The 26,801-nt window shown below is 38.2% G+C and overlaps 1 protein-coding gene across 11 annotated transcripts in view; it reads right to left on the bottom strand.

Moving 5' to 3' along the window:
- The window catches only part of TENM2 (teneurin transmembrane protein 2), a 727,803-nt gene that overhangs the window by 21,050 nt on the left and 679,952 nt on the right, over nt 1-26,801 (bottom strand). For 9 of the 11 annotated variants that reach the window (XM_026858437.1, XM_026858439.1, XM_026858440.1 and 6 more), the window contains 10 exons: nt 22,440-22,650; nt 17,903-18,022; nt 15,616-15,877; nt 14,602-14,869; nt 13,318-13,461; nt 11,533-11,782; nt 8,598-8,618; nt 4,334-4,566; nt 2,667-2,821; nt 1,298-2,172 (listed from right to left, as the gene is read on the bottom strand). In XM_026858437.1, the coding sequence (XP_026714238.1) occupies nt 1,298-2,172; nt 2,667-2,821; nt 4,334-4,566; nt 8,598-8,618; nt 11,533-11,782; nt 13,318-13,461; nt 14,602-14,869; nt 15,616-15,877; nt 17,903-18,022; nt 22,440-22,650 (2,539 nt within the window). The remainder of the gene's footprint in view (nt 1-1,297; nt 2,173-2,666; nt 2,822-4,333; nt 4,567-8,597; nt 8,619-11,532; nt 11,783-13,317; nt 13,462-14,601; nt 14,870-15,615; nt 15,878-17,902; nt 18,023-22,439; nt 22,651-26,801) is intronic. The other 2 variants (XM_026858438.1, XM_026858441.1) reach the window with 1 other exon arrangement.

The following is a 26,801-nucleotide window of genomic DNA, read 5'->3' as shown; positions in this document are numbered from 1 at the left end:
ATTTTTGTAACTAACGTGTGGTTGAGAAATACTCTTTGCAAGATATTAAGGAGAAAAATAATCCACATCTTTACCGACAGTCTAGATGAAAAATCAGTGGTTCAATTTCCAGGGCCACATCAGAAGGCGACCACGAGAGGGCAATGTTTTCCTTTTTACGGAAACGAAACACATAGCGGACAAAATACTGATGTGCAATGCTGATTTAGATATATTTTGGGCAAATTGAACACAGTTCTTTTTATTCCTACATTACTTATGTTTTCTCTAAAAAGAAAGCAAACGGTGGCCAAGATGAATGCATTAATAAAGTTTAAAAAAACAGTTGTGCGTCATTGCTAGTCTATAACTTTAAAAATAAGCCTAAAATTAAGAATTAAATATAAAGCCCTATTCATACTTTCTAGCCACTAATTTGAGAAATAGTTTTTCATAATCATTGATTATTTTAAACAAAATATATGGCATCAGACTTGCCATACATAAACGTTATACGCATTTTCAATATATCATTTGGCTTCAATTTTAAAAATTGTTTTAATCTATAAATGACAATAAGACTACTAAGAATAGGATAACAAATCTGACTATTTTTTCTAGATTTTTAATATACTTTTGAACTTTGTCTCCGATGAATTTCATTTAAAGAGGAAGTTCTGTCTTTTTAATCTATATGCTCACAAACTTCAGTGTGCTTTTGGGTTATCTACAAATTATGGAAGTTACACCAGGGGTCTGACAGATAGCTGGGGATCTAATTTCCTCACTTGTCTCAAGAATGAACAATCAGTGAAGTTAATCAACATTTTAACAGCCATGAGTAATATATGAGTCTGAACAGAAAGATATATAATTTGAGTTCCAAAAGAAACTGCAGCATTAGGGTTCCTAGAGAGAGGCAGCTCAGTAGGAGCCATAGATTGCTGAGGGCTGGTCTGGATGAGAGTTATCTGCAGCCTTGATGACAACTAGGAGCAGGGGCCCAATCTGACAAATCAAACATGGGTTTCTGAATGTGGTACACAGTCCTTCGTGGTGGAGGTGGGTGGGCTTTCCCACTGGCCTCAAACTGTGGGCAGGAATTTAGGTGGTTCAGTACCCACCCAAAGAACCTGGCACCACTGATGAAATCAAGAAGCCACTTAATCATTTCCAGTATCATCCTAGACTGAGATGCAATGGCCTTACTTGGTACCAGTGAAAAGCCTACAACAAATTTCAGTAGGGTCAGTTTAGGGCCTACTCACTACCATCTGAAAAATAAATGTACGCTTAATATATCCAAAAACATTCTTACTCATAAAATGTTGTCCATCCTGTTTCATCACTCTTCGTTGCTAAGAGACCACTGTTTCCGTTATATGTCATTAATCCAAGCTCCAGGGTCTGTGTTGAGACTAGCTTGAGTCCACCATTAGTGCCAACAGCCAGCGTGACAATCTGATTATCCGGCATCAGTAAATGGCGGGGCATCCCACTGGCATCCCGACGGACCTTCAAGGAGTTGCCATTGTTGTCCATCACCTCCGTGACATCGTTATCGCTGCTATAGGTGAAATTGTACAAGTACTCCCCGGTAACAAGGCTGAGAGTGTACTGGTGAATCCCATCAGCATTGAAGACATACAGCTCCTGTTCTCCTGGAGATGCAGCTTCATATTGGTTAAAAGAATTAAGAATGGGCCTGTTTTTACTGACAGCCCTAATGCGGATATTTCCAAGATCAGCTATGTAGATGGTACCATCTGGGGCCACAGCTAAGGAAGATGGTGAATTTAAGATGGCATCAGTGGCATACCCATCATCCCCAGAATAGCAATTACAGTTGACATCATTTTTGCAATCACAGTCTGAAGCTGCCCCTGCAAGAAGGCATATTTCTCCATTGGTAGTTACCTGGCGTAGCCGATTAATTTTTTTTTCATCTGTCTCACTGATGTAAAGAACTCCTGTGTGTGAGATGGCAATGGCACTGGCTGATTCAAGTGCAGAATGAATAGCCAGTTTGCTAAGAGAGTAGTCTATACCAGGAACCTGGCAGTGCATGGGGCGTCCAGCAATAATGCTAACTTGATGATTTTCTGTGATCCGTAAAATAACATTGTTCTCTAGGACATAAAGTGAGTTGTCCATGGGATTGACAGCGAGATCAGTAGGCCACTCCAGCCGTACCTATGAGTTGCACAAATTATTACTGTAAAACTCATAACTGAAAAGTACACTTCTAGTGTTTAAAATTCCATGTGTAACAACAGCAAATTAGTGAGGGGTTTATCAGCGTAAATCATGAAACCAAGTCATGAACGGCAACTATTTCAAACAATGATTTTGTTTTTCGGAAATATTAAAACTACGTGCAGTGGTAACTTTGGCTAATTGTGTTTCTGTGCTAAGAATGAATGCTACATTGTGGAAGCTCTACAATAATTACAGGAAAACAGGCAATTAAGACAATAACTCCCATTATCTCAACCTTATTTCTCTATAGTTGCATAAATAACTTGTGTTAGCCACAGTAAAAGGGTGGTTCACTCATTTCAGTAATGAATCAAATATGCTATCATCTTGTGCTGCATAATGTATTTCTTAAGTGGCCAGGCAGTCATCCAAAATAGATGCCCATGTCTCGTAAGGCAGAGAAGAAAACAAATGCATTAAGAGTCTACCTGGGTGACATCCATGCTGGAATCACAGCTGAGAGGTCGAACAGCAGTTAGGTCATTGGAGCCCAGCAGGGTTGATATAATTCCATTCTGATCCACTTTTCTAATCATAGTGGCATCAACAAAATACATGAGTCCATATTTATCCACTGCAATTCCTGCAAATATAAAACCCAGGCATCAGTGAAGCTGTGAGGCTCCTAGCTTCAAGGCAGGCTTCATCTTATTAGCAGGTTTACAAGATGATGAAGTTTCCTCACTTCCCATGTTCTTTCCTCCCTTCCAACCTGAGCACAGGTCCTGGAACCCTCCAAGAACCTGTAGTTCTGCTGACTAAATGGCATCAAGCAAGTTTGGGACTTTAAAGAAAAGAAAAACACAGAAATCCCCCAAACATGCCAAAGAGCCAGCAGAATGCATCAGCTTATTTCTAAACTCAAACTCTGTATGATGTATCACCTAAACCCAATTAAAAAAAAAAATCTCCTAAATTTTAATTTCAGAAATTTGAGGCATGGCTTTTTTCATCTGAAGGATCTAATAAGGACGAAGAATTTTTGGAAATCTTTTAAAATAACTTTAAATTTTTTTAAAAATTAAGAGGGCATTATATTTTTTCAGTATGTTTTTTAATTCTTTGACCTGTTGCTGTAAGGAATATGGGAAGAACATCTGGTGTTTCCAGATGAAGACACAGGGGTTTCCAACCTAGAAAAAAAGGAAAGGTTCAATGCCTGTCACATTGGGAGTCCTTAGAGAGTAAAGGCACAGAATGAAAGGGTGTTCCCTTGGAGGAACAGAAGGATGTTGCTGCCTGTTGTAAAGGAGGGCAGGCTTTTTCTCACATGCCTTTCCTGCTTTGATTTGGCACACTGCCTTGTCTGTTTCTTGGGCTAGAATAAAATATTGATCTAAAAATTTTATTTTCAAATGGCTGCAGTGCTCATCCTGTTAAGCAGTGAGAGAAGATAAAGCTTTATTTTCTTAACTTCTATATAGAGGGTTAACTTAAAATACTCAAGCAGCTCTGTCCTGTTAATATATTCTGTATGTATTAACTGAAACTATTACCTATACAAAGAAACAGGACCTTTCATGTTTATGATCATCTAGTTATTTTCAAACATTGAAATAAAACCCAAAGACATTTGAAACACATGGCAAAACACCTCATTAATTCATACTTATAATTAAGATGAAACAATGGAAAAAGATTTTTAAAAGAAACACATCCCTGAATTTCCACATCATCTTGAAATCTTTTTGTTAAAAATTAGAAAAGGGAAAGGGCAAAAATCCTTTTATTTTTCCTCCATCTCTGAAGAAAGCAGGGATACATAGAATAAAACCTCAGAAAAAAAGCCACAGCAGGCAGTTTTTCTCCCCAAAGACTGTATCTCAAACAGTAATTTGTTTCCCAGTTTACATGCTTGCTTCTTGGAGTGAGCGGTACCCTGCTAATTTGTGTTCTGTTCTCCTTTTGCAGCGTTCAGTGTTGGGGTAATAAAGTTTGCTTTAACTAAACAAAGCACGAACATTTGCCAATCCACTGTAATTAAAGCCCAGAATAAAAATTACTGAGCAAGGAGTGATTTAATTGCCAGATAATTATTTCCACATCCAGCCTAGCCTCACACAGTCATTTTCTCAAGCTTCTTTTCCTGCTTTACCTCGAGGGCTCATTAGGGTTGCGTCCACTGCCTTCCCTCCATCCCCACATCTGGCTTCGTCAAAGGGCAGGCATTGCTCTCCAGTCCCTGCTACCACTTCAGAGTTACCAGCTAGGTCTTTTGTGCCGGTGAGGGTCTTGACTTTGTATATCCGTCGACTATTGGTGTCCGATACATACAGTGAGCCTGAAACAGGGTCCACGGCCAGATAGTATTTATGAGCAGGATTGTTGCTTTAGAGAAAAAGAAAGCATAAAACAGAAACAGCTGAGCAGTCTAGAAACTTCACAGGCTTTCAGAGCTTGGATACTCATCAGGCACATAGAGATCTGGAAAGAAAGTCTGACACCTTCATACAGAGGTGGGGTCTGAAGGACTACCATCTGAGGACCTAGCTTGGTTCGGGCCTGGTCCGTGTTTCAGAAGGATTCCAGTTTTAAATCTCTTTCATCCTGCTACACCAAACCTTGCACAGCAGAGCCCAATAAGCCAAAGCTGCACAGCAGACTTTCCTCTTGATCTCTTTAGCCCTTTAGATCTGCTCCAGGTCAATTCTCTTTGGCTTATCTCTACCTGTTGCCCCCGCTCCGTGTCACCTTGTTTAACTTCCCTTGAAAGCAGAAGTCATAGGAGTAAGATCAAAGAATCAGCTTTTGAGTTACTTATATTATGCCACAGGATTTGTGAGGTCTTTTATAAATAGGAGGCAAAGGCATAACAAATTTATTCCTAAAGCAAATTTGTTCTCATTCATTCTTATCAAGAATCTCATTTACGGCAGATGAAGTTGGTTATATAACTAAAACCAGAGATCCCAAGTGTCTGACTTTAACTCCAAACCTTCTGTTATTGAAAAACTGGTCCTCAGTTTGTGATTAGAATGGGTGCTCATATGGAAAGCTACTTCTCTTCTGAAATGTATGTTTTTTGACAGCTTGTCACATTTTGGAACTACTTTAGCAAATCATCTGCAAATTGAGAAATGTCAATCTTTGCGATATATATACATTCACACACACAGAACTGCAGTGCGGAAATATTTTCAAAATCTTGCCTGGCTAGTTTAACTCAATTTAGTTGGGTTTTAAGCATGATGTGAATTTTCCAGCCTTTGGAGCCTATGGGTGAGTGTAAATAAGGTCAATGGTGGTTTCAAAGCATAGAAGACAAATGAAGACAGGAAGAAAAGAAATGAAGGTTACTTACCAGTAACCAGAGATATTTGCTTTCAAATATCCACACTCCTAGTTTCATGTGGCAAAAGTGCCCATCGCCAAGAGTGAGGATACACAGAGATAAGTTATGATGGACATAAGCCATTTCTTGATCAGACTCGCTGAAACTATAATAAGGCCACTTTCGGCAGATGGTTTATCAGCAGCACAAAGACAACTGCGTTCATGTGGTCATGACCAGATCTGGAGGAATGAGGAGGCCCAAAAATATCACTTTCTACAGTTATCTTCCTTTATGCCACTCTTTGACATGCCATGATTTTAGGTCAATACCAGTTTGTTCTAAAATTGTAGAAAGTAGGAAGGAGATTGGTTTGATCAAAATTCAGTAGGCAGAGGTAATACCATCTGCTGAAGTCTAGGAGTGTAGAAATTAGAGATGAAAAAATACAATAAACAAAAAATACTTGGCAGGTTTATTTCATGCATGGATCTCAAAGTACTTTAAAAAGATGGGTATTACACCCATTTTACAGAGGAGGAAACTGAGGCACAGAGAGGTTAAGTGGTGTAGACAAAGTTATGCAGGGAGACTAGTGACATGCTTGAGATTAGAGAACAATCTCTTTATTCCTCAAATTCTTCTCCTTATCATCATCAGCAGACTGCACCTCTTCCCTAGACCTTTATTCACATTCCTTCTCATCCCTCCAAAACAAAGCTCAACCTTCTTTGCCACATAGAAAAATACTTCTTTCTGCTTACAAGATTTCTCCCGTCTCTCGAGTATCTGAGCCATACAAGCACCTGCATATTTGTCATTGTTTTGATATTCTGCTCTCTTCTTCCACCATGTTTTCCCCTTATACTGTGTAAGGGAAAACTTTTCTGTGACACTAGCCTTGTGCCATACTTCACAAATACACCCAAAATTTACTCAAGGCTTTGCAACAGCAGCAGCCAAGCCAAAAACTGAGTGCTCCAGCTGCAGGCTCGCTGCTGCCGCCTCTCTGCTGGGCTCTGCCCCAGGGGCTTTTTGCCCGGCCCTTCTAAAACATGTCGCACCCCCACCTTGGCCGAACAGGGAGTCATGGAGCAGGTAAAACTGGCGCTGGGCACAGACACAGCTGCTTGCTGCCAGCAGCAGGGGCCTTGCTTGGTCTCAGTGGTGGGAGCTGCTCACGACGGCTCCCGGGGGAGCTGCCCTGCTGCCTGACACTGAGCAGCGGCCACTCCGCGAGACTGAGGGGCATCTCTTCGTTTTGGACATGATTTTGCCAGCCTGTGCCTGCCTTCCTGAGCGAGCACACCCCTGCTTCCCTTCTGCCACAGCGAGCCTCACGGATGTCCCACTGTGACCAGGATGGGGTAAGGTACAAGTCGGGGTAAAGAGCAATGGCAGAACATGGGCTTATTTCCCTCTCCTCTCCGCCAGCCATTGGTGCGTCCATGGGGCATATCCATGGAGCTCGCCCTGCCTTTCTCCTCGGGAATCTCCCTCAGGGCAGTTTTGCCAGCGAGTCAGTCATGAGCTTTCGTTCCAGATCAGGGAGCAACTCACTGGAGCTGCAGACCTGCTGCACACCCCTTTGCTCTTTCCTGAGCTGGGTAAGGAAACAGATAGTGGAAGATTCTCCACATAAAATATTTGAGGGACTTCAGCAGAAAACGGTTGGTGGAAGGTGACATGCACTCACCGTGTACCCAAAGACACTACAAGATTACCTCAAACAAGGATGTATTTGATAAATGAGGAGTAAATAGTTCTTAAACTGGCATCTGAGCCAGTTTGACCTCTGTCTCTCTTTTTCCGTGCCATTGTAATCTTTTATTCGAATTATAGGAAACCAAGGAATGGACCTTGTTTTAAAAGATTTTCTGTAACAGTTGGTATTGCTCAGAGGCCTCTGCCAGTAATGTCTCCACCTCTGCCCTCCTGGGTGAATGCAGCCGTTACCACCACGCAGCCTGACTGGTCTGGGAGGGAGCCTGGTGCCTGACAGCAAGTACAGGTGGGATCAGATTGTCCTCCCTATTCTTCTCACATGTGTATCAAATTTGCAACAGTGCAACAATAGCTTTTCTTTAAATTTAACCAAAAAAGAGAAGCTGCCCAGAGCAAATCTCTAAGCACCTGAAAAATTAATTAAACTTAGTTAATGCAAACAAGGAGCCTCCAGCATCACCAGTAATCATTAGCAAATTGTGAATGAATTCATCCAGATAGGAAAATTCAGTGGTGTTACACTTGCTATACCAAAATATCTCATAAAGGGGAAATTATACTGTTTAGTCTAGACAATCTTTTGATCTAACTTCTATTGCAGAAATGGAAAGTATGGTTTTAAAAGGTGATGCACAGTACACTATGGAATAGTTTACAACAGCTCTTCTTGTTCTTTCCCTTGATATTCTCCAAGGTGAACATGCTCCCCATCCCAGGGTTGGCCTGGAAGAAGGTACAAGTGTTTCCTATGCTGCTGACATCCAGAAGGCCTAGTACTCAGGTAAGACAATGAGAAATCTTTTCTCCTAATGTCCAGAAAGGTTATGCCTCCCTCATGAATCTTACAGTGACTGCATTTAATGGTTGCATGCAACCAGCCCACAGGTTGACTGACTGTTAACTGTATTTGATGATAGAAAATAGAAACTAAATTATGAAAAAGGACAGAGGGTTCAGAAAATCATTAATGACCAGGAAATGAGGTTTTGACCTATTTGCAGTCATTAGTGCTTTTGTGAACCTTTCTGGCATTTGTAAAACTGCTGTTGTAGTTTACCTCAACCATTTAGACCAATTATAGACAGCAGGGAGAAGTGTTTATATAGAAGTTAGCTTGGGGTTCATTATACTTGCATTCTACTAGAAATTTCTAATTACTGTCAGAACTTATTTGGTTGCTTTTTGACTGCATTTCATAATTGCTAATGCTTATCAAATTCATAACACACAATTAGCACATAAAAATGTTTCTATATATGGTACATGAAGAACATAACATTACACAAGAAGCACAACACAAAAAGCAAACACAATGAAGCAAACAAACCATATCAAATTATATGGGAAAGAGCTCGTGTCTTACCTATGTTTAAACTCTTTATTTCTTTATAGAAAGGGAACAGAAGAAAAAAGAACAAACAGTTAGCTGAAGAATAGATGGTAAAGCAAACATAGTATTTGTTTTATTTTACAAAAGGACACAGGAGAAGATATCTCTTTTCAGCACTAGCCTTAGCTTGGTTTACGGATGAAGAGTGTCTGGGAGTGATTCAGTTGCACACTAGTTACCTAGTAGGATACCCCTGCCCCCAACCCCCCACCCCCATATATTTACAGGAATCTTTCTGGACCATAGACATTGTTTTTGCATGGAAATATGTGTAGCTTGTGGGCTAGGAGCGAGAGAAACTGGCAGTTTTCTGAATACAGAACTGGGAAGGGGGAAGCAATGGGCTTAGGATATTCTCTGCCAGTTGGAGGAAACCACTTTAATCAAAATAGTTTTCCAACAGGCTATTTCTAAACAGATTTCTACTACACATTCTATTTTCCTCTCCACCCAGTCTCTAAAATCATTGCTTAAAGCAAGTTTGGATGCTACATGTGATCTATTTGAGCCTATCAAAGCAAATTCTAGGGCAGAAAAAAACCCTTCTAAGTGAGCAGTAAGATACTGTACAATGGGAGATATATAGAATTAATTGATCCCTAGTCTACTGTCTAGACACGAAGTCAAAGCGTCCTCTACTTCCCGGAAGTAACTGAATACATTCTCCACACCACAGTGATTCACTGTGTTTATGTAATTTCCATTTAGGAATATCCACCGAATCAAACAAGGATGTGCATGACTCCTGAGCTGCAGCACTCTGTGCACAGCCCCAAACTTGCAATACCAACGTTAAACGTGACATGCAACACTCTTGAGTCAAAATTCCTATTAGCCACGCAGATCAGGCACCTTCATAAGGGACAGTGCAAAGCAAATATGCACACTGGGATATTCTGACTTATAAAGTTACTCAAGATTTGTATTGGCTTATGTAAAACCAAATGACATCTATTCTGAAATCTAGATAAAATGTTGTATTTGGTTTGTATACTTATGGATATACTATTTGCAACGTTATTCAAGCTAACTGATACTAGCTGAAGACTGCTCTCATTCATACTTAAATGGCTCAAAGTTTCAAACGCTTACCCGTGTAACTCATATACATTTTAAGATGACCACCATTACTGCTATAGAAGATGTTCGCTGGAATGGACCATAATTTCCTTTAGAGGAACAGGGGACAAAAGACATCATTGCAAATGCTAAAAATCTATGTGTCTAGTCATTTGCAGCTGTCCAACAACACTTAGTGTACAATAGATTTATTGTTCATTGCTAATAGTTGTAACAGAAGCTAAAGAAACTATGCTATGGAAAACAGCCTTTCATAAAAGAAAAGAGAAAGTGGACAAAAGCAAATTAAGGCGGCCATCTTCTGCTTCTTTACTGATGCACTTTCCAATTTTCCCTCACACATGCTGAAAAGCTCAAGTTCTCTCTTGCATAGAGAGAAAATACTTGGATTAACACTGTTGTAAACTTGGAGACATTTTCAAATATCAGGTGTGCTAGGAAACTGTCACTGGCTGATATTAGGAAGTGAGGGGCATATAAATGCCTTATATTAAGTATTCTAATTTGAAAATGTTTCTCTTCACCTATAAATCTGTAGTTCTATCTACTAGAAAGCTAAATAGAACTGAACAAACTAGAAAAAAAAAATCAGCATATTCTATATAATGCAGAATTATAGGGTATACTGATATAAATATTTATAGCAGGTCACACATCCATACCAGCTACCTTCTGTGGTTTATACTGAGCCGCCAGCAGAAAGCACTGGATGATCTATTACTATTGTGGATTTTTTTAAATATAATGAGGCAGCCTGATGGTGTATGAGGTTGGTGTCAGAGAGTGATTTCAGAGTAGAATTGGCCTAAATCAGATCTCTTTTCTCTTATACAAAATCAGAATTCACAATAGTGACATCAACAGAATGACATGAATGGAAGAGAGGTGTAAAATAGAGCTAGGCCTCCTATTCTCCAACAGTCAAATAATTTTGCACTTTTTCCCACTAATTAAAAACTAAAAGTACAGTGGAAGCAGAGGAATTCGTTACTGGCCACATCATTAAAAAAAAAGGCTAATGACCTAAATTCACTCAATGTACTTTGCAGCTATATCCAATTTACAAAAGCACTAATACTATTGCCTGAGTGGGCTGCAGAAGTATCAGAAGACAGACAATGCAACCTATTTTTCCTCATTTTTTCTGCAAATACTCAACAGTGCTGTAACTATAAGGTCCAGTTACATGAGTTATGTTTGAAGCAATAGATCTTGCCTCTCCTAGAATGAGAAAAGGAAATGGAACAGAAATGGGTGAAGTGGCACACTCTGCACTCATGCCTTCCCTATTAAGTGACCAAATCTTAATGTTGGAGGGGAGGGGGGGGTTCTGATGATGCAAAGTGACTCTGTATGTCAATCTTAACTGTACTTGTCAACCTACAATAATAGTCTTACAAGTATGGGAAAGAAGTGGGAATCTGTCTCTCAAAACTACTGAAAGGGAAACCTTCCTTCTAATCTTGTAAGATTGTTATACCTTTGCTTATCACTGTGGCTCAATAACTAAGGGCAATCAATTCTGTAATTTTCAAATAAAACTAAATGATGTATAGTACTGAGGGGAGATTGTATCACATGATCACCAAGAAGACAGAGGAAGATAGTTTGTACTTTTTGTACAAGTTGGTTTCTACTCTTTAGTCTTTCTCTACAGTCATTGTTCTGACAAGCTACAGACTTTGAACTATGCATTTCTGTGCCCCATTTCTCCACTGGATTTTAAATAGGTTGAAAGTGACAATGTTTTACAAAATTATAAAAAGTAATGGTAAAGGCTGATTTGAGCACAGGCTACAGAAGTTAAGTGCTAGGATTAACACCTTACCTCAGCTCCAATATACTAGTAACATTCCTGGATGGGAAGATACGTCGAATATAGTTAAAATCTCCAACAAAGAGACTTCCATCAATACCCACTGCCAGTGCTACAGGGGCCAAAAGCTTGTTTCCTTCTGCCAGACCATTGCAGCTAGGACAGGATATGCTTCTTCGGCGCCCGTTTCCCATAATGCTGGTTATCACAGCTGGCTGCTGAGTTAGAAACTGATTTTCTCCATTGCCTTTGTGCAATATACCTAATAACAAAGAGGAGAAGTAGTGGTTATTATCATCATTAATTGCAGGGGACTTCAGGTAGTTCTGTTTTCAACAGCTGCTTTTAAGGACTGTACACTGAAATTACTCCAGCATTTGGTTCGTCAGTGGTGCAAAAAGAGTGAAAGAGCTTGCAGTAGTAAAAATAACGGTGTAATGAACATTCTCTGTTAAAAAACCACACACTTACACAACCACAGACCCAAACCCAAACCCAGAGTACTTTGGTATTCATTACAAAAGAAAACACTGCCATACAACTCTCTGGCTTAGCACAGTGGTTTAGACTGTCTTACTAACTGGGAAGTGAGAAGGTAAACAGCATAGAACATGTGTTCCTTATTTGTGTCTCTGGATCCTCTCACTCCAGTTTCCTACGTTATGCTTTGTTTGGAATTTTGTGCCAACCTTACTATTCTCTGTCCACCTCTCAGTCTTTCACACTTTTTTTCATTAAAAATGAGAAATGGAGATGCCAGAGAAGACAATAACACAGAAAATGAAAAGATAGGAGAAAGATGAAACTCTTAAAAGGGCTGCTAAGGATCAATGATAAAAGGCAAGAGGGAAGCTAGTGGTGAAGGCTTCAAGAAATGCCTTTAACATAGGACTTATTTTCAAAAATATTTTTTCAAAGAGCAGGCCCCTGCTCCAAGAAGGGAGTAGATTCTCTGCCAGAGTGACCATTTTCAATGTCATCAAAGACTGCAGAAATCTGGCCGAAAACTTTTAGCCTCATGTTGTTTTGGAAATGCAGTTGTATGGTCCTAATGTAACTGGCTCCCCATTGGTGACAACAGTGAATATCATGTCTGTCTCAACAGTGATCTGTTGCACAGGACTTTGTGTTCAAATAACCTAAACTTGCCTACTCTGAAGACTACTTTAGATTTCTTGAGCAACAATGTACTTTGTAATTTGTTAATGCAGGGATCAGCAGGAAGGCTGTAGAAAACACTTTACAGGGATCAAATGAAATATATGCTCTGTATTCAGTTCCCTAAGAGTCTCTGGTAAAATATGAAGACCAGGAACATTCATCTTAGGATATGTAAAGACAAAGAGAAGTGAGGAAAAACCAAACAGGTGACAAAAAAAAAAAAAAAAAGACAAATGAGACTCAGTATCTTGTCACTGACTCATACTCCTCTTAAGCCCCATCGCAGATTAAAGGGAAAAAGATCAAACAAAAGGAACCAGGAATGGGTGTGGTTAATATAAGAAAAACAGGGAAGGTAGACAGAAGAACATTACAGGGAAATAAACGAACAAGACTAGAAAATAAAGATTTGGACTTTAAGAAAGTTATGCTGTGAAGAATAGTAAAAAAATTGGTGAAATTCTCCAAATTTGTTGAAATTCTGACAACTGAAACATGTTCTATACCTTACTGAGCTGGAGATGAAACAAAGAGAGTAAAGAAACTTCATTTTTTAAAGTGTAAATATGCCAATAAAAAGCATTCACAGACATAACTCCATATAGCACAGAAAACATATGGAATTAACTAACTTACCACTCTTGACATTAAGTACATGATGTTTATCCAAAGACCATCCTCCTAAATTTGAAGGATCTAGTTCAAATCCTTGCAGCAGTGCTGTCCTCTTCTCCCATAAAATGAGACTGGGGCAAGTCTCATATTCAAAACCCACAGAAACTGAAATAAAATAAAATAAAATCTGATATACTTGCCAAACAAACACTGAATTAGACATCCAGAGCACATTCAAATCATCCAGCATTCTAGTTCCCCAGTCTGCTCAAGAAGATGGAGTGATTATATTCCTCTCTTTTATTCTTCAATATTAAATTCAGATCTTTGACTAGACACAAATTTGAAACTTCATTCATATGTACTCTGCAGGGATCTGATCTCTTTGAATAGCTGGTGTTGGAAAGTGACTGGTTTGGTGAGGGGAGAGTGAAAAACATATTTTTTAAAAGGTAATAAAATTGTTCTGTCAGATAACAGAGATTAAACTCTTAATTTGCCAGATGTTCACAGCATTTATTTAGTGTGTTCATTTCACATACTATATACCAAGTAGCAGTTAAAACTCTGTGTGCTTTTAAGCACACATGAACTGTAAGCATTACTCAGAAAAGAAATGTCCTATTCAATAATGTAAGAAAGAAAAACTATAGCAAAGAAGATTTTAGAAACTATAGAAAAGAAAGGAGGTTTTAAAAATAAGTTGTTCTTTCCACACTAGCACAGCTCTGATGCCCATTTTTAGCACTGGTGTATCAAAATTATTCTGATACTCAAATGAAAATGAAAACTTAAAAATATTATGATGATCACTCTATTTTTCCCACCCACTAGGACCAAGCGAAATAAAAATAGCCATTCAACTACAAGACTGAACAGCAATAGAAAAATACCATTTTCATTTCAAATGTATTATACCACAAGAGCCTATAATAATGGCATGTATGAAAACCCAAATGCACTGAAGAATGCCAGCCAGTTCAGCATCAGGCTCATTTACTAACTGTAAGAAAATAAAAGCATAGTGATGGACTAGGTTTCACCTAAGTTCCTGTAGCCAGTTTTTCCCATTGTCTGGTCTAAACCTTCTAAGTCAGCTACCGATCAGGAAACACGGGCATGTTGATGGAGTTTAGACCCTCTGAATGTGATCTTTAATGTGTAAAAGAAACATAACACAAAGATAAATTGTGTCAAGAAGACAAGAACTGTTCAGTCTGCATTTGCTTTACTATAAGACATCTTTGCACTTTTCTTTTACAGGTGTTATTTGAAAAGTTTTGGAGCTTATATACACTGACTTACCTACAGCATCTGACAACCCATAAACCTTCTGACCATATGCATCTGTTTTGTCCCAGATAAATGTATATGCCAAGTTGGGAGATGCTTGAAATGATTTTTGAAACAAATGCCCTTCTACTGCTACCATCAAATGAACTTTGATTAGATTCAGCGGCACAAGTGACTGAGTCATGGTGATCTTAAGCAAGGATTTATATCCAGCAGTACGGGAACTCAGGTAGCTGAGCTTTATACTAGAGCCAGGAATCTCAATTTCTTCATGAAGAACCTGAATAGGAAAAAGATCAAACATTTTACATTACTTCTTTGTTATTTTTTTAGAATAATATTCTTGCACTGCATATTCTTAGGAACTGATGACTTTCTACTACTGGGAGTAGTTATCTTCAAATCAGTGCAGTGATGCAGTTTAGCTGACATTTCTGGACAAATAATTATTTGACATCTGTGTACACTTCTTTTTAAGACCCCACTGGTGGCAAAAGTGCAAATAAGTACAAGTAGTTTTACTGCAAGTTATATGCAAGGGGAACATAAGAAATACAGTAATAGGAACCCACAACTTCTACTAACAGTTAGTATACTGTAAAAGACTGAATAAAGTAGTGACACAATAGTATCAGTAGTTTTCATAACAGTAGTTTTCATAATTTTTTTGGGTCATAAATAACACAGAAGAAAACAGCCTGCAGTTAGCACCACACACAAAGCCTTTGCAAAATGCTCTTGAAATACCTAAGCTGTCAACTGAAATACAGAGATATACTTGATATATTGTATGATAAGAAGAAGGTCCAAGGTAGTCACTGATAAATGTGTCTATGTGACATAAACCTAGGATGTATCCTGAAGACTTCATTAGAAGCCTGGTATCTGTCAGAATGAATGCAGGTCTACAGAGGCATTTGCTACAGCAATTCCAGGGGACAAATGGTGACTCTGTGGTAAGTGCTCAGGTCAGCACTAGCATCTGACCACTGATCTCTATATCCTTTTCACCCTCACTGTTCTTACCTGAGTTTCTGGTACAATGGGATTCCGGCCAGGAGCATCACTGAAGAAAGTTGAAAGTGGTGATGAAATGATAACTGGGTCAGGACGGACAAAACCACTTAGATCACAGCTGGGAATGGAGTTCTCCTCTGTCTTCATTACGAGAGTGTCCATGGCATAGAAGCTATTCCATGGCAACCATACTGTCCTTTCCTGACTCATAAATGGGGCCCGTTCAAAGTGCAAAGTCAGGGATGCTCCACCATTTGCAACCAAGTCAAACCTAGAAAAATGTGACAAGACTGAATAATTCAAGTAATAGCATTCCTGGCTAATGAAATAGGTATATAGGAATACCAGTAGCTGGTACAGTGCTGTGTTTGGATTTAGGGTGAGAATAATACTGATAACACACCGATGGTTTAGTTTTTGCTGATCAGTGCTTACACCAAACCAAGGACTTTTCAGGTTTTCATGCTGCCCTGCCAGTGAGGAGGCTGGGGAGGCAAAAGGAGCTGTGAGGGGGCACAGCCAGGATAGTTGACCACAGCCAAGAAAAGGGATGTCCCACACCATATGGCATCATGTCTGGTGTATAAACTGGGGAGAAGGTCGGTGGGGGAGAGCTGCTCAGAAACAGGCTTGGCATTGGTTGGTTGGTGGTTATCAAATTTTTTCATTTGCATTGCTTGTTTTCTTGGGTTTTATTTCTCTTTCAGTTATTAACCTTTTAATTATTGTTATTATTGTTTTTTGTTGTTATTGTTGTTGTTATTATTATTAAATTTTAATTATTAAGCTGTTCTTATCTCAAGCCCCAGTTTTCTTTTACCCTTCTGATTGTCTGCCCCATCCCACTGGAACTGAGTGTGCAAGCAGCTGTTTGGTGCTTAGTTGTTGGCTGGGGTTAAACCATGACGGTATATTTTAAATGTCACGCTTCAAATGATAAGTAATGGGATGTGAACCTTTGACAACTAAACAACTGAAATCCAGCCAAGACAAGCTTTGTCACCTGGGTAAATATTGTTCCTATATATTAAGAAATCTGCATTAAATAATTAAAAAATATCCAATAAACAAACCACCGTATTTACTATTACAAGTCACCTTTATATATAGAATCAGCAGACATGCCAAGTTCATACTGAGCTAGACACTGAATTATCACTTTCCTAAAAGATGCTGTCCATCAAGCACAGAATAGGACACATGGCAGTAAGAGAAAAGTAATGAAAATTTTTGCTGCTTCTGTTCTACAAATAAGAATGCCTGTCCCCAGGACGACTGATCTATATTTTTTTCAGAAAGATTAGGTATTTACTCCCAACTCCCTACATAATCATAGCAGTAATGTCGAGCTGTGAAAGCATTTTGAAATCTGGACTAAATACTTTCAGGTTGTTCTGACAACAGAAGTAGATATCATGTAAATGCTGGCAATGTTACAAATTACTCAATGATTTCAATAATCTATTCGGATCTAAATATAGTTCAGCTCACCACTTACTGTAGCATTAAATCACTGAAATCAAGAACATTATACTTCTATTATAACAGAATAATATTCTGGGAAATGTGGAAATTAAATACTCCCTATAGTTCAGTTGACTCATAGTAATTATTTCAATTCAATTATTTGCATGCAAGATCAAGATAAAATGGCAAATGTTTACAATGCGTGTGTCACAGATATACTTTTTAGTTACCACAGACAGTAAACTAGATAAACCATGATACATTGATTTTTGTTTATCTGAATTTGTGTGCATTTCAAATCATCTGATACAAGGGGGAAAAAGCACTTTTTTGCACAGCAGGAAATTGTCTAAATATATTCAATTAGAATCTTTTGATTACATTCTACCCTGAAGAAACTCAAAAGATAGTGCATCTTCAAAAGGAAAGAGAGGCAGAAGGGAACTTTTAAGAAAATATACTATTCTAGAATGATACTACCTTTTTTTTATTTCCTAGCAGTGTTAGCCTGCCTGTCATTTAAAATAAAATATTTCTGGTCTCAGCTGGATATTACTGTAGTCCACAAATGTCTTCATAGATACAGAACAATTTCTTGAAAGGAGTCTGCCTGCTAACACATTATTATCAGAAGTCAGCCTTTTCATATTTACTTGCAGTTAGTATTCAAAATGCCACGTGAAAAATTACTTTTCTGTTTACTTAATAGCTCTTTGCCCTGGGAGGAATGCAATGCATGATACCACATGGTTCCATTAGATCACACCATCTGTTAATCAGCAAAGATACTACATACGAAATAGGGACTCAATGAAGCAAGCAAACTCACGTGCCATCCTGACGAGTGATGGTATAGCCGTACTTTGGATACTTGACAAATGACACATTGACCCCAACTAGAGGAGTTCCATCTGTAGTCACCACTTGGCCTCTTATGAGAGACACAAGACTGAAGAGAAAGATAATCGAAGGTTTTAAAGTTAGTTACAAAAGCAAAGTTACATTGTTTATAAACTGAGTAGTGGAACACTTGTGCCTCATTTACTCTAAATCTAATTTACTCCAAAGATTTTTAGAATACTGAAGACACCACAATATTGCCCAGCTCCCTCTATATACTTAAATCAAGAAACTGCTTATCTATGCAGTGAGGTCTGTGTACACAGAATGGGAGTTAATGCTTTCCTTGTCTAATGAGGCTTTGTCTCGTTGTTTAACGAGGCTTTGCAGAGTAGAAAGCTACCTCACATTCAGCCAAGCCAGAACTGTGACCCCGAAGTCCCACTGAAGCGATGACTGGGCACATCTCAAAAACCTCCCTGGGTACAATAGTGTGTCTGTGGATGCCTAATACACTTGAAAAATATGGTGTAATGCTACACGTCTTTTTTATACAACCAATTTTCCAAATTAAGTTTCATATTCCTTCATCTGGGGGAGTGACTGATGTTGGTATACTACATTTGGTCCTGATTTGTAACCCTTGCTTTTCACTTTGTCATCAAGAGTAAGGATTTAGTTTTAAGGCCAGTTTTACACCCAGGTAAAATAAAGTTTTCTTAGCCAACAAGTTAAGCAACTTTGCTTAACCTAAAGGAGATGAAGATGGGTTATTCCTGTAAGAGGCACAGTCAGTCTGGTCTTTTGAGAGTGTTTTGCTGCTAAGTGCACAGTGGGCAGAAATTGCTGCTGCCCGCCTGGCTGCGTTCTCAGCCCCCTGAGCACTGGAAGTAGCAAGCTCCCCCTTCTCCCCACTCTTCTGCTCTCCAGCATGGCCTGTCTGTTTCTGCCCCTCTCCTCTCCCAGCTCAAGAGGAGTCTCCATCACCCGGCTCATTTCCCTTCCATCTTCTGTGTACCCTGAGAAGCAGAATGGTGAGTGGGGAAAGCTGCATGGTAAAAAAGAGATGGGAAAGGAGAAGCTCCTTGTAGGTGGCTTCCATTTTTACCTTGGAAATGTGAAAAATGGTTCCTGGGAAGGCAGGAGAGAGTTAAATCCTGCTGCAACCCATAATCTCAGGAATTGCAAAACTGCATTTTACTGTAGTCCTGGGTGAAAATATTTCTATTTCAGCAGTATGTGTTTCCAGCACGAGCCACCAATTCTCTTCTGCAGCTTTAGAGAGAGCCAGAAAATGAAAAGCCCCATTTCTGAACTGACTGTGCCAGTAGGACTGGGGCTGCCCCTGAACCTTAGCAGGCTTCAGGCACACGAACCGGCAGAGCATCCTGACACCACACATTTCTGAGCTGTAGGACAAGGGGATTAAACTGGGCTGTGTTTCGCTGGACACTGACAAAATGCAGTTGAATTCTGGGACGGCTACAATGCTTGCATCATCCCCATATCAGAGAACATCTATTTTTATTAGAATATCAGAGACTGTTTTCAGGTCTTTTCTATTAGCTCAGAAATGTTCAAGGTGCTGTGATGTAAATTTCTGACTGTATTACGCTGGCTATTTAACAACTACTTCCTCATATTTTTTTCCAAACAAGGTGAAATATTTTCTTCAGTACTACATAAACTAAAGAAAATGAGCCATTCCTGTTACTTTTCTTTTAGAACTTTCAACCACTTCCTGACCCTCCAAGTCAAATTTTCAAAATCAACATTTTGTAACAGAATATGGAATTTAATAGAAATTGATATCTGTTGAGAAAATCTACTTAGGAATACATTGGACCAAGATAACTATCATGGCATTATTCATTGTGCTTGAATTATTTTAGGTTACACAGAGAAATAGTTGTAGGAAGACATTCATTAAAGCTTCTGTAGGGGAACAGTGCAGAAAGCAGATTTAGAAAGAATTCACAATATGTCAGAAGAGAATTAATAATGTTCATGACAATTCTTTCTATCTTCAATTTCAGTATTTCAAGAAACAATCTGAATAAGAACATTTTGGCCAAAGATCTTTTATTCCTTCTAAAATGCCAAAATATGGAACACAATGTATAATAAAATTTGTAGCAAAAGTCTGGATTTATAAGAAGTAATATGTTGACTAATAGTCAGACATAGGACAACTTTTTGTTGGTAATCTTTTGGAAATGTAACTGACAAATAAAGCTGAGACTTTTTTTTTTTTTTTTTCTTTTTTTAACATGGAAATTAAATATGTAAAAGCACACAGCTATTTTTTTTTCCTGAAAACTTCATCTCATCTTGTTTCTGCACAGAAACAACCACTGAGATGTAAATAATTTTGCAGTCAACACATTTTGTAATTTATTGCTTTAGCAGGGTAGAAAATAACTTCTTTTTCTTATACTAATATTGGAAAAAGTCATAACCACTATTTGTACCACTTTTTCATCTTTTTCACTGGAATAAGAGATTGAGCTGAGGAAAGAGAGAAGCCATTATCTTCCATGGCAGCTACTTCTTGAGACTATGGCAGCTTCAGATGCGTGAAACTTGGAGTGTAACCCTGTGGCACTTTTTAAAAGTAAAAAACCCTTAGTTTTAATACTTCTGATTTGACACTATAAATTAGATTTACCTAAAGTTGGTACCAAAAACAACAGCTGAGCTGTAGAATTCTCAAAAGCACCTTCACAGCTTAGAAGCTAAGGCCAATTTTAAAATGTCATTAATACACCACTTGTAAAGATATGTGAAAATACGCTATGAACTTCAGATGAATAAAACAAAACTAAGACTCCTGCCACAGGGAACTTTAGAAAATATTTTTTAAAAAAAATTAAGATTTCAAATGAGATTTTTTCAAAGGAGCCTCAGGATTGAAGTGCCCAGCTTCTGCTTCATCTAGAGCTCTAACTCAGACTGTTTTGAAGACTCCGACCCATATCTATACATAAACAGCTTGATTATTTCTAGTATAATTTCTAATGTTTCTTGGGTGGTGCAAGAATGTCTTCATATCATATATTCATCTAGGAATTTGGAATGATCTGTTTTTGTAAAATACTTCAAGTGTTGGATCATGCTACTAACAACTAAATATTATCAGACAATAGTGGAATACAGATACAGGGAACACACTCATTTTCATTCTGGGTGGCTTAATTAGGCAATGGCTCAAGCACTGATTAGCATACAATATGTAACAGGAAACTGCCTGCTCTTCTTCACTCAAGGAAATTTTGCTGACCATAACATATATAGAGCAGGCTGTGGACTATATGCTTTTTAATGCTGTAGCCTGTATTCCTTTTTGAACAAATTATTCAGCTTCATCAATTAGTAAGCTTCTCTCTTGTTTTCCTTTTCATGCAACACTGCAGAAAAATTGCGAAAATTCCCTCATTTTATTTTTGCAGAGCTGATGAGAAAAAAACCCACAACAAATTTAGATGAAAACAGAACAATTTTCTTCCATTTTTCCAAACAACTCTCTGTGTGTATGCATAGGGTATTTTATAGAATAAAGTCTGTATTATATAGAGTAGTATCCAACAGGGCTTTTCTGATAGAATATGGAAATCATTGTGCAATTTGAGCATCATAGGGATGAATACAATGAGGACCTGCCTGGTCTATTCAGAAACATTATGATCCTCATTTTACAGACAAATATTTAGTGACTTGCTCTACATCACCCAGTAAGCCTGTAATGAAATCCTGACTGAAAAAAACAGTTTCATGTAATGAAGTCTAATCTTTTGGGTGTTATCTCAAATTAAGTTCTTTCTTCAGTTTTAACTTTGGCAACATGAACATAATTAACATATTCATCAATTTCTTAGCATCCTTCCATGGAGATCTATTTAAATAATATTGATAAATAGGAACACCACTCTTCTTGTAAGCATACAATGGCATCAAATATCAATTAATGATGTGCTGGCTTTTAGATTCATTATCATTATATAATTAATAATCATAGGAAGAACAGACATAGAAAAAGAAAACTAAGAAGAAAACAAAAACCTAGTCAAATGTATTGATGATGCAAGTAAAACAGTTTTATATAAGGAATAAATAATAAACCCCCCTAAATTTCTATATCTATAAAATAATTTGAAATGTTATTCCATTATTGAAATTTGTGTTAATGGCACTAAATAAAATGTCACCTCTTTCTAACTGCAAACAAGTTTGAATTTTCCCTTGTTCTATATTACAGTCTTAATAAAATATAAACCTTAGAAGCTCCTACTCAGTGGAAAGAACCTTCTTCTAGGTGTTGCCAATATGTTAAAATGCTAATAAAACTCAGTGTTATAAAATAAAGGCCACATAATAAATTGCAACAGAGTGCCCTCAGTGATGCCCAAGATGCAAATTCGTGAAGCACCTGAAAGCAGCATCTCATTAAAACATGAATAAAATCTCTGGGAGAAATTTTCCCATACAATGTAACTGCACAGATACAGTGTCATATTTATAGCTGCTACCTGCTGTTGAAGGGATTTTCTCCTGGGATGATATGAGTGCTGTCCTTCCCCACTAACAGCTTGATTCGATCATAGAATGACTTCACAGCTGGTGAACCAGAATGGCTCTGTTGTATGATGTCAAGAGGATCACGTGAACCCCGGCACAGCAGGCTATTTTGACAAGTAGACTGGAGGCAGCAGTCTGGGTCTAGGCAGTCAACCAAGCCATCTGAAAGGTAAGAATCATCAGGATTCAGCTGGCTGCACAGTGCTATCAAGCAGTAATATCTAATGGACTTCTTAAGGCACTGTCAAAAAATGTCAATGCTTACTCTTCATAACATCTCTACATCGTAAAACTGGTAATTGAACCAATAATGCAATGAGGATGACACTTTCTCAAGTACACTGGTTAAATACCATTACTGCTACAATTAATTTAAACCAGTGTTGGATGAGAATGAATCCCAAAGAAATTTCTGAAGGGTTGAAATTAGAAAGAAGGAATAGTGGAAGGAGTACAGGATTATTTGTTTAGGTTTTCTGTTTGTTTTATGTTTGGGTCTTAAAACTTTACAACTGTTTGTTTTACCAAGTTTTTAGATCTCCTTGCTGGGCTATAAATGAGTCTTGAGAGTTATGCTGTTTAATTTCATTTGTTCCATTTGGGGAGATGAGGGAAGGAGATGGGGGTGACAGAGTAAGTTATCATTACCTAAGTAAAATAAAAATTGCATTGTACCCGTTTTGGCAATTGCTAGGGAAGTGCTGCTGGAGGTCCCACCTCCCATAGAAAACTGAATCCGAACTTGTTTGCATGCTTGTATAAGGAAGCATCAGTCACAAAGCTGATGGGTTCAGTCATCATATGACATATTAGGTTGTCCATCAAGAATATTTCTTAAGAGGTATTTTTAAGAAAAATTGGAATTTAAACACCCGAAAGTAAAATGGAATCCTCAATAGGGAGATCAATCTGTACACTTAGATAAATTATAACTGACTATTTTTAACACATACAGTAACAACTTCTAGCATCATTATTTCCTTTGCTATCATCATTTAACTGAAATATATTATCTCAATGGAGTTCTACTGTAATTTAGAAATTAATAACCATTTACTTTAAAATATTATCATCTCTAACAATTTAGAAACATTTATTCATCTAGTCTGGCAAGAATCAGGCATTCAATCTGCAATCTACTTAGGTCTGTAAACTTTCAGAGACTCCCCAAGGCATATTAATCTGATTTTTGAATACAAATATGGCCTGGTCACATACTGAGATCATAAAAAGAAAGAACATTCCAGTAGATTAGATGACAAAAGTATTTTAGCATAAGATCATGGCTCATGTATTTTCAAGATTTTCAAATGCACAACAGACCAGCATTACTCTACACAGTGATAATCAGAAAAACAACAAAAGAAAATCCAGCCCAACCCCAAACCTATAAACGTTTTCTTATTTTGCAATTAGTCTTGTATTTCCAACAGATTGTGTGTGCCTGAAATGACTGTTTCTAGTTTAAAAGCAAAATTGCCAAGGTATGCTGACAATGTTTCATTCAGCCCTCTGAGGAAATTTAAGTCAGACAAACTACCTTGTTGCGAGAGCTATACATTGCTTTAAGGTCAGTCGCCTGTTCACATTAAGAGCTCTATTCATCTTGAAATCCTTTCCAATGTGGTGGTAGGAATTTTGTTTTTTGCTACAATCCATTTTCCACCCACTTTATATAATCATCGTAAGAACATCATTAGCTTCACATTATAACTCAAGGCAGTTTTCCTATTAAGCTCTGAAAACTTTTTCTTGGCATCCTGCTTTTTTTCACAGTTTGTGACACTTCTACAACTATGAACTTAAGGCTGCCCACTGTTCAGACCGCTCAGTTCTTTTATTCAGATGACCACCAGTCAAGAGAATCCTATCAACAGATTAGAAACAACAGAAGCAAAACACAGGCTATAAATTACTCCCTCTGACAAATTTACATTTACCTGTTTGAGCTGCATCATCCTTTTGCTATACCTGTTATTAGAGGTGATCATATGTTATGTCTGTAATGACCTCATCATGCAGCAGATTATGGGATGCTGTGACCGAACACTTCTGATGACACCATGAACTTTCAATTGGCATATCAATCTCTCAGCATCCTGTCAGTCATGCGAATCACATCTTTATGCTTGCAAGCCCCCTTGGATATAGTCTGACACTGCAATCTTCAGTAAATTACCCTGTCACTGCCAATCTCACCGTTATCTCACAAACAATCAAGCAGGCAATCAAACTGCTCTGAATTGTCAGTTCAGGACCTGGGAGGCTAGAAACATCTCCATTCAATACCAGGGAGAAACCTGTGTATGATTCCTTTCACGTAGGAAGGTTTTTACGCAGTTATGTGAATTCAAACTTGCACACTTGCAGATGCTTACAGGAATATTTAGAAAAGGCATCTACTGTAACATAAATATACACGATTTACTTGTTTGGAACATTATTACTTATAATATATGGTTATATTCCCCTGTACTAATTTATTCCTAGATGGTAGGATTTGGGAGTTAGGATATTTTAACCTTATGCCAACTAGTTGATACAGCTTGTTGCAATGACAGAACTGAGATAAGGATCTGTTCAACATACGCTGCCAGAACTGGGGCACTGCTGCCTGGTGTCAAAGGCTTATACACTGCTACACTGTTTGCTTCCATAGCTGCATTGCTGCTATTTACTGTGTTGCTCTGAAAGCTCTGTGTATGAAAGAGTATTCATTACTCTCAGAATATATTTGTTTCAAGTTGGTGTTTACCTAATTTGATATATCTGGATGCATTATCAGAGTGGTTGAGGTTGGCAGGGAATTCTGGAGGTCATCTGGTCCAACCCCCCTGCTCAAGCAAGGCTAACAAAATCTGGCTGCCCAGGCCCATGCCCAGGCAGTTTTTGACTGTCTCCAAGGAGGGAGATTCCACACCCTCTCTGGGCAACCAGATCCAGTGCTCAGTCACCTTCATAATAAAAAAGTGTTTCCGAACAGACATTTGCGGCTGGGGTTGTTCCTCCCCAGATGCAGGTCCTTGCACTTCATGAGGTTCCTATCAGCCCATTTCTCTAGACACATTGTACCATTACATATGAAGTGAAGTAAATTGTTACAGAATAATTTAGTTGCATTAGACTCAGTTGATTAAAACAAGGGGTAGAAAAAATGTACCTTCTGTAAGAGAAAACTCTGCCATAAGCATGAATTTTAATTAGAATTCAGTACTTTGTTTTTTAATATATATTTCAGAGCTTGTCATCTTCCAGATTTCCTCAGGCACACTGAATTATTTATATGGTTAATTCAATGATAAAAACCTCACCATTAGCCTCACCAAGGTACTGCTGTTTTTCATAGCATGCACAGCTGAGTTTAAAGTGGCCATTTAGTAGCTCTCTGACACTCTGTATGCTAAAGGGAAAAGCCTGTAGAAGGAGTTAAAATGGTGCTGAATGTCCTCCAACAATCTGAGAGCAAAGGAAGTCCTGACTTGGCCTTAAATGAGAAGAAAGAGGAAATTTTGATCTGATCTAAACTGGCAGCACAGGATTAGCTCTCCATTGCTGTTCATGGTTCTTCTGAATTCCCAAATCTTTTCAGAAACAAAGTGAGTGTCTTGGTATTCCTCTTGAAGACTTCTGCTAATAGATACACACATTTATTGACTTTCTGTGAAATATTCCACAAGCTTTTTGGCAGACTTAACTATACAGCAAAAAGAAAATTCAGTGTTACCTGTAAGTAGAATAATCTACTCATGCACGCCATACTTTAAGATGGCCTTATTATCGTGTTCCTCTTGAACATCATTACAAGGCCTAAAAAGCTCTCATTAGAAATAGTGATATATTTTACTGTTAATGCATTTAGATCCTCTCATCATCAGTCTTCCTTCACCACTGAATATATTTCTCATCACATTCAGGTGACTGGATTGAGAATTGTGCCACACCTTTCAAAAGTTGATGCTTGAGCTATTGTGTTGGGGTTTTTTTAACTCCTACAAGTAAATTATCTTTAGTTTGCACTCTTCATCAAATACTTGCAAGTTGTGCTTCAGGTTCAATTCACGATGCACATTAGAATGAGTCAACTTTGACCTGATATCCAGCTGCTTGAGAAAATGCTTTCTGTACCCAGCGGGGGACAATTTTGTTTCCAAAACAAAACTTCTGAGCACATGCTCAGTAGAGGGCATCCTTACACTTCATTAGCTTCAGGAGCTGGTGACTTTCAGAGAGTAATTCCTGGAAATTTTTCTTTCTCCAATAAACATTTTAGACTGATGATTAAAATGGAGGCAGGGGCCGGGGGGGGGGGGAAC

This window comes from Athene cunicularia (genome assembly GCF_003259725.1).
Source record: "Athene cunicularia isolate RWA chromosome 13 unlocalized genomic scaffold, athCun1 chr13_part1, whole genome shotgun sequence".
NCBI classification, from domain to species: Eukaryota; Metazoa; Chordata; class Aves; order Strigiformes; family Strigidae; genus Athene; species Athene cunicularia.
This window is presented reverse-complemented; position numbering and strand designations above follow the sequence as displayed.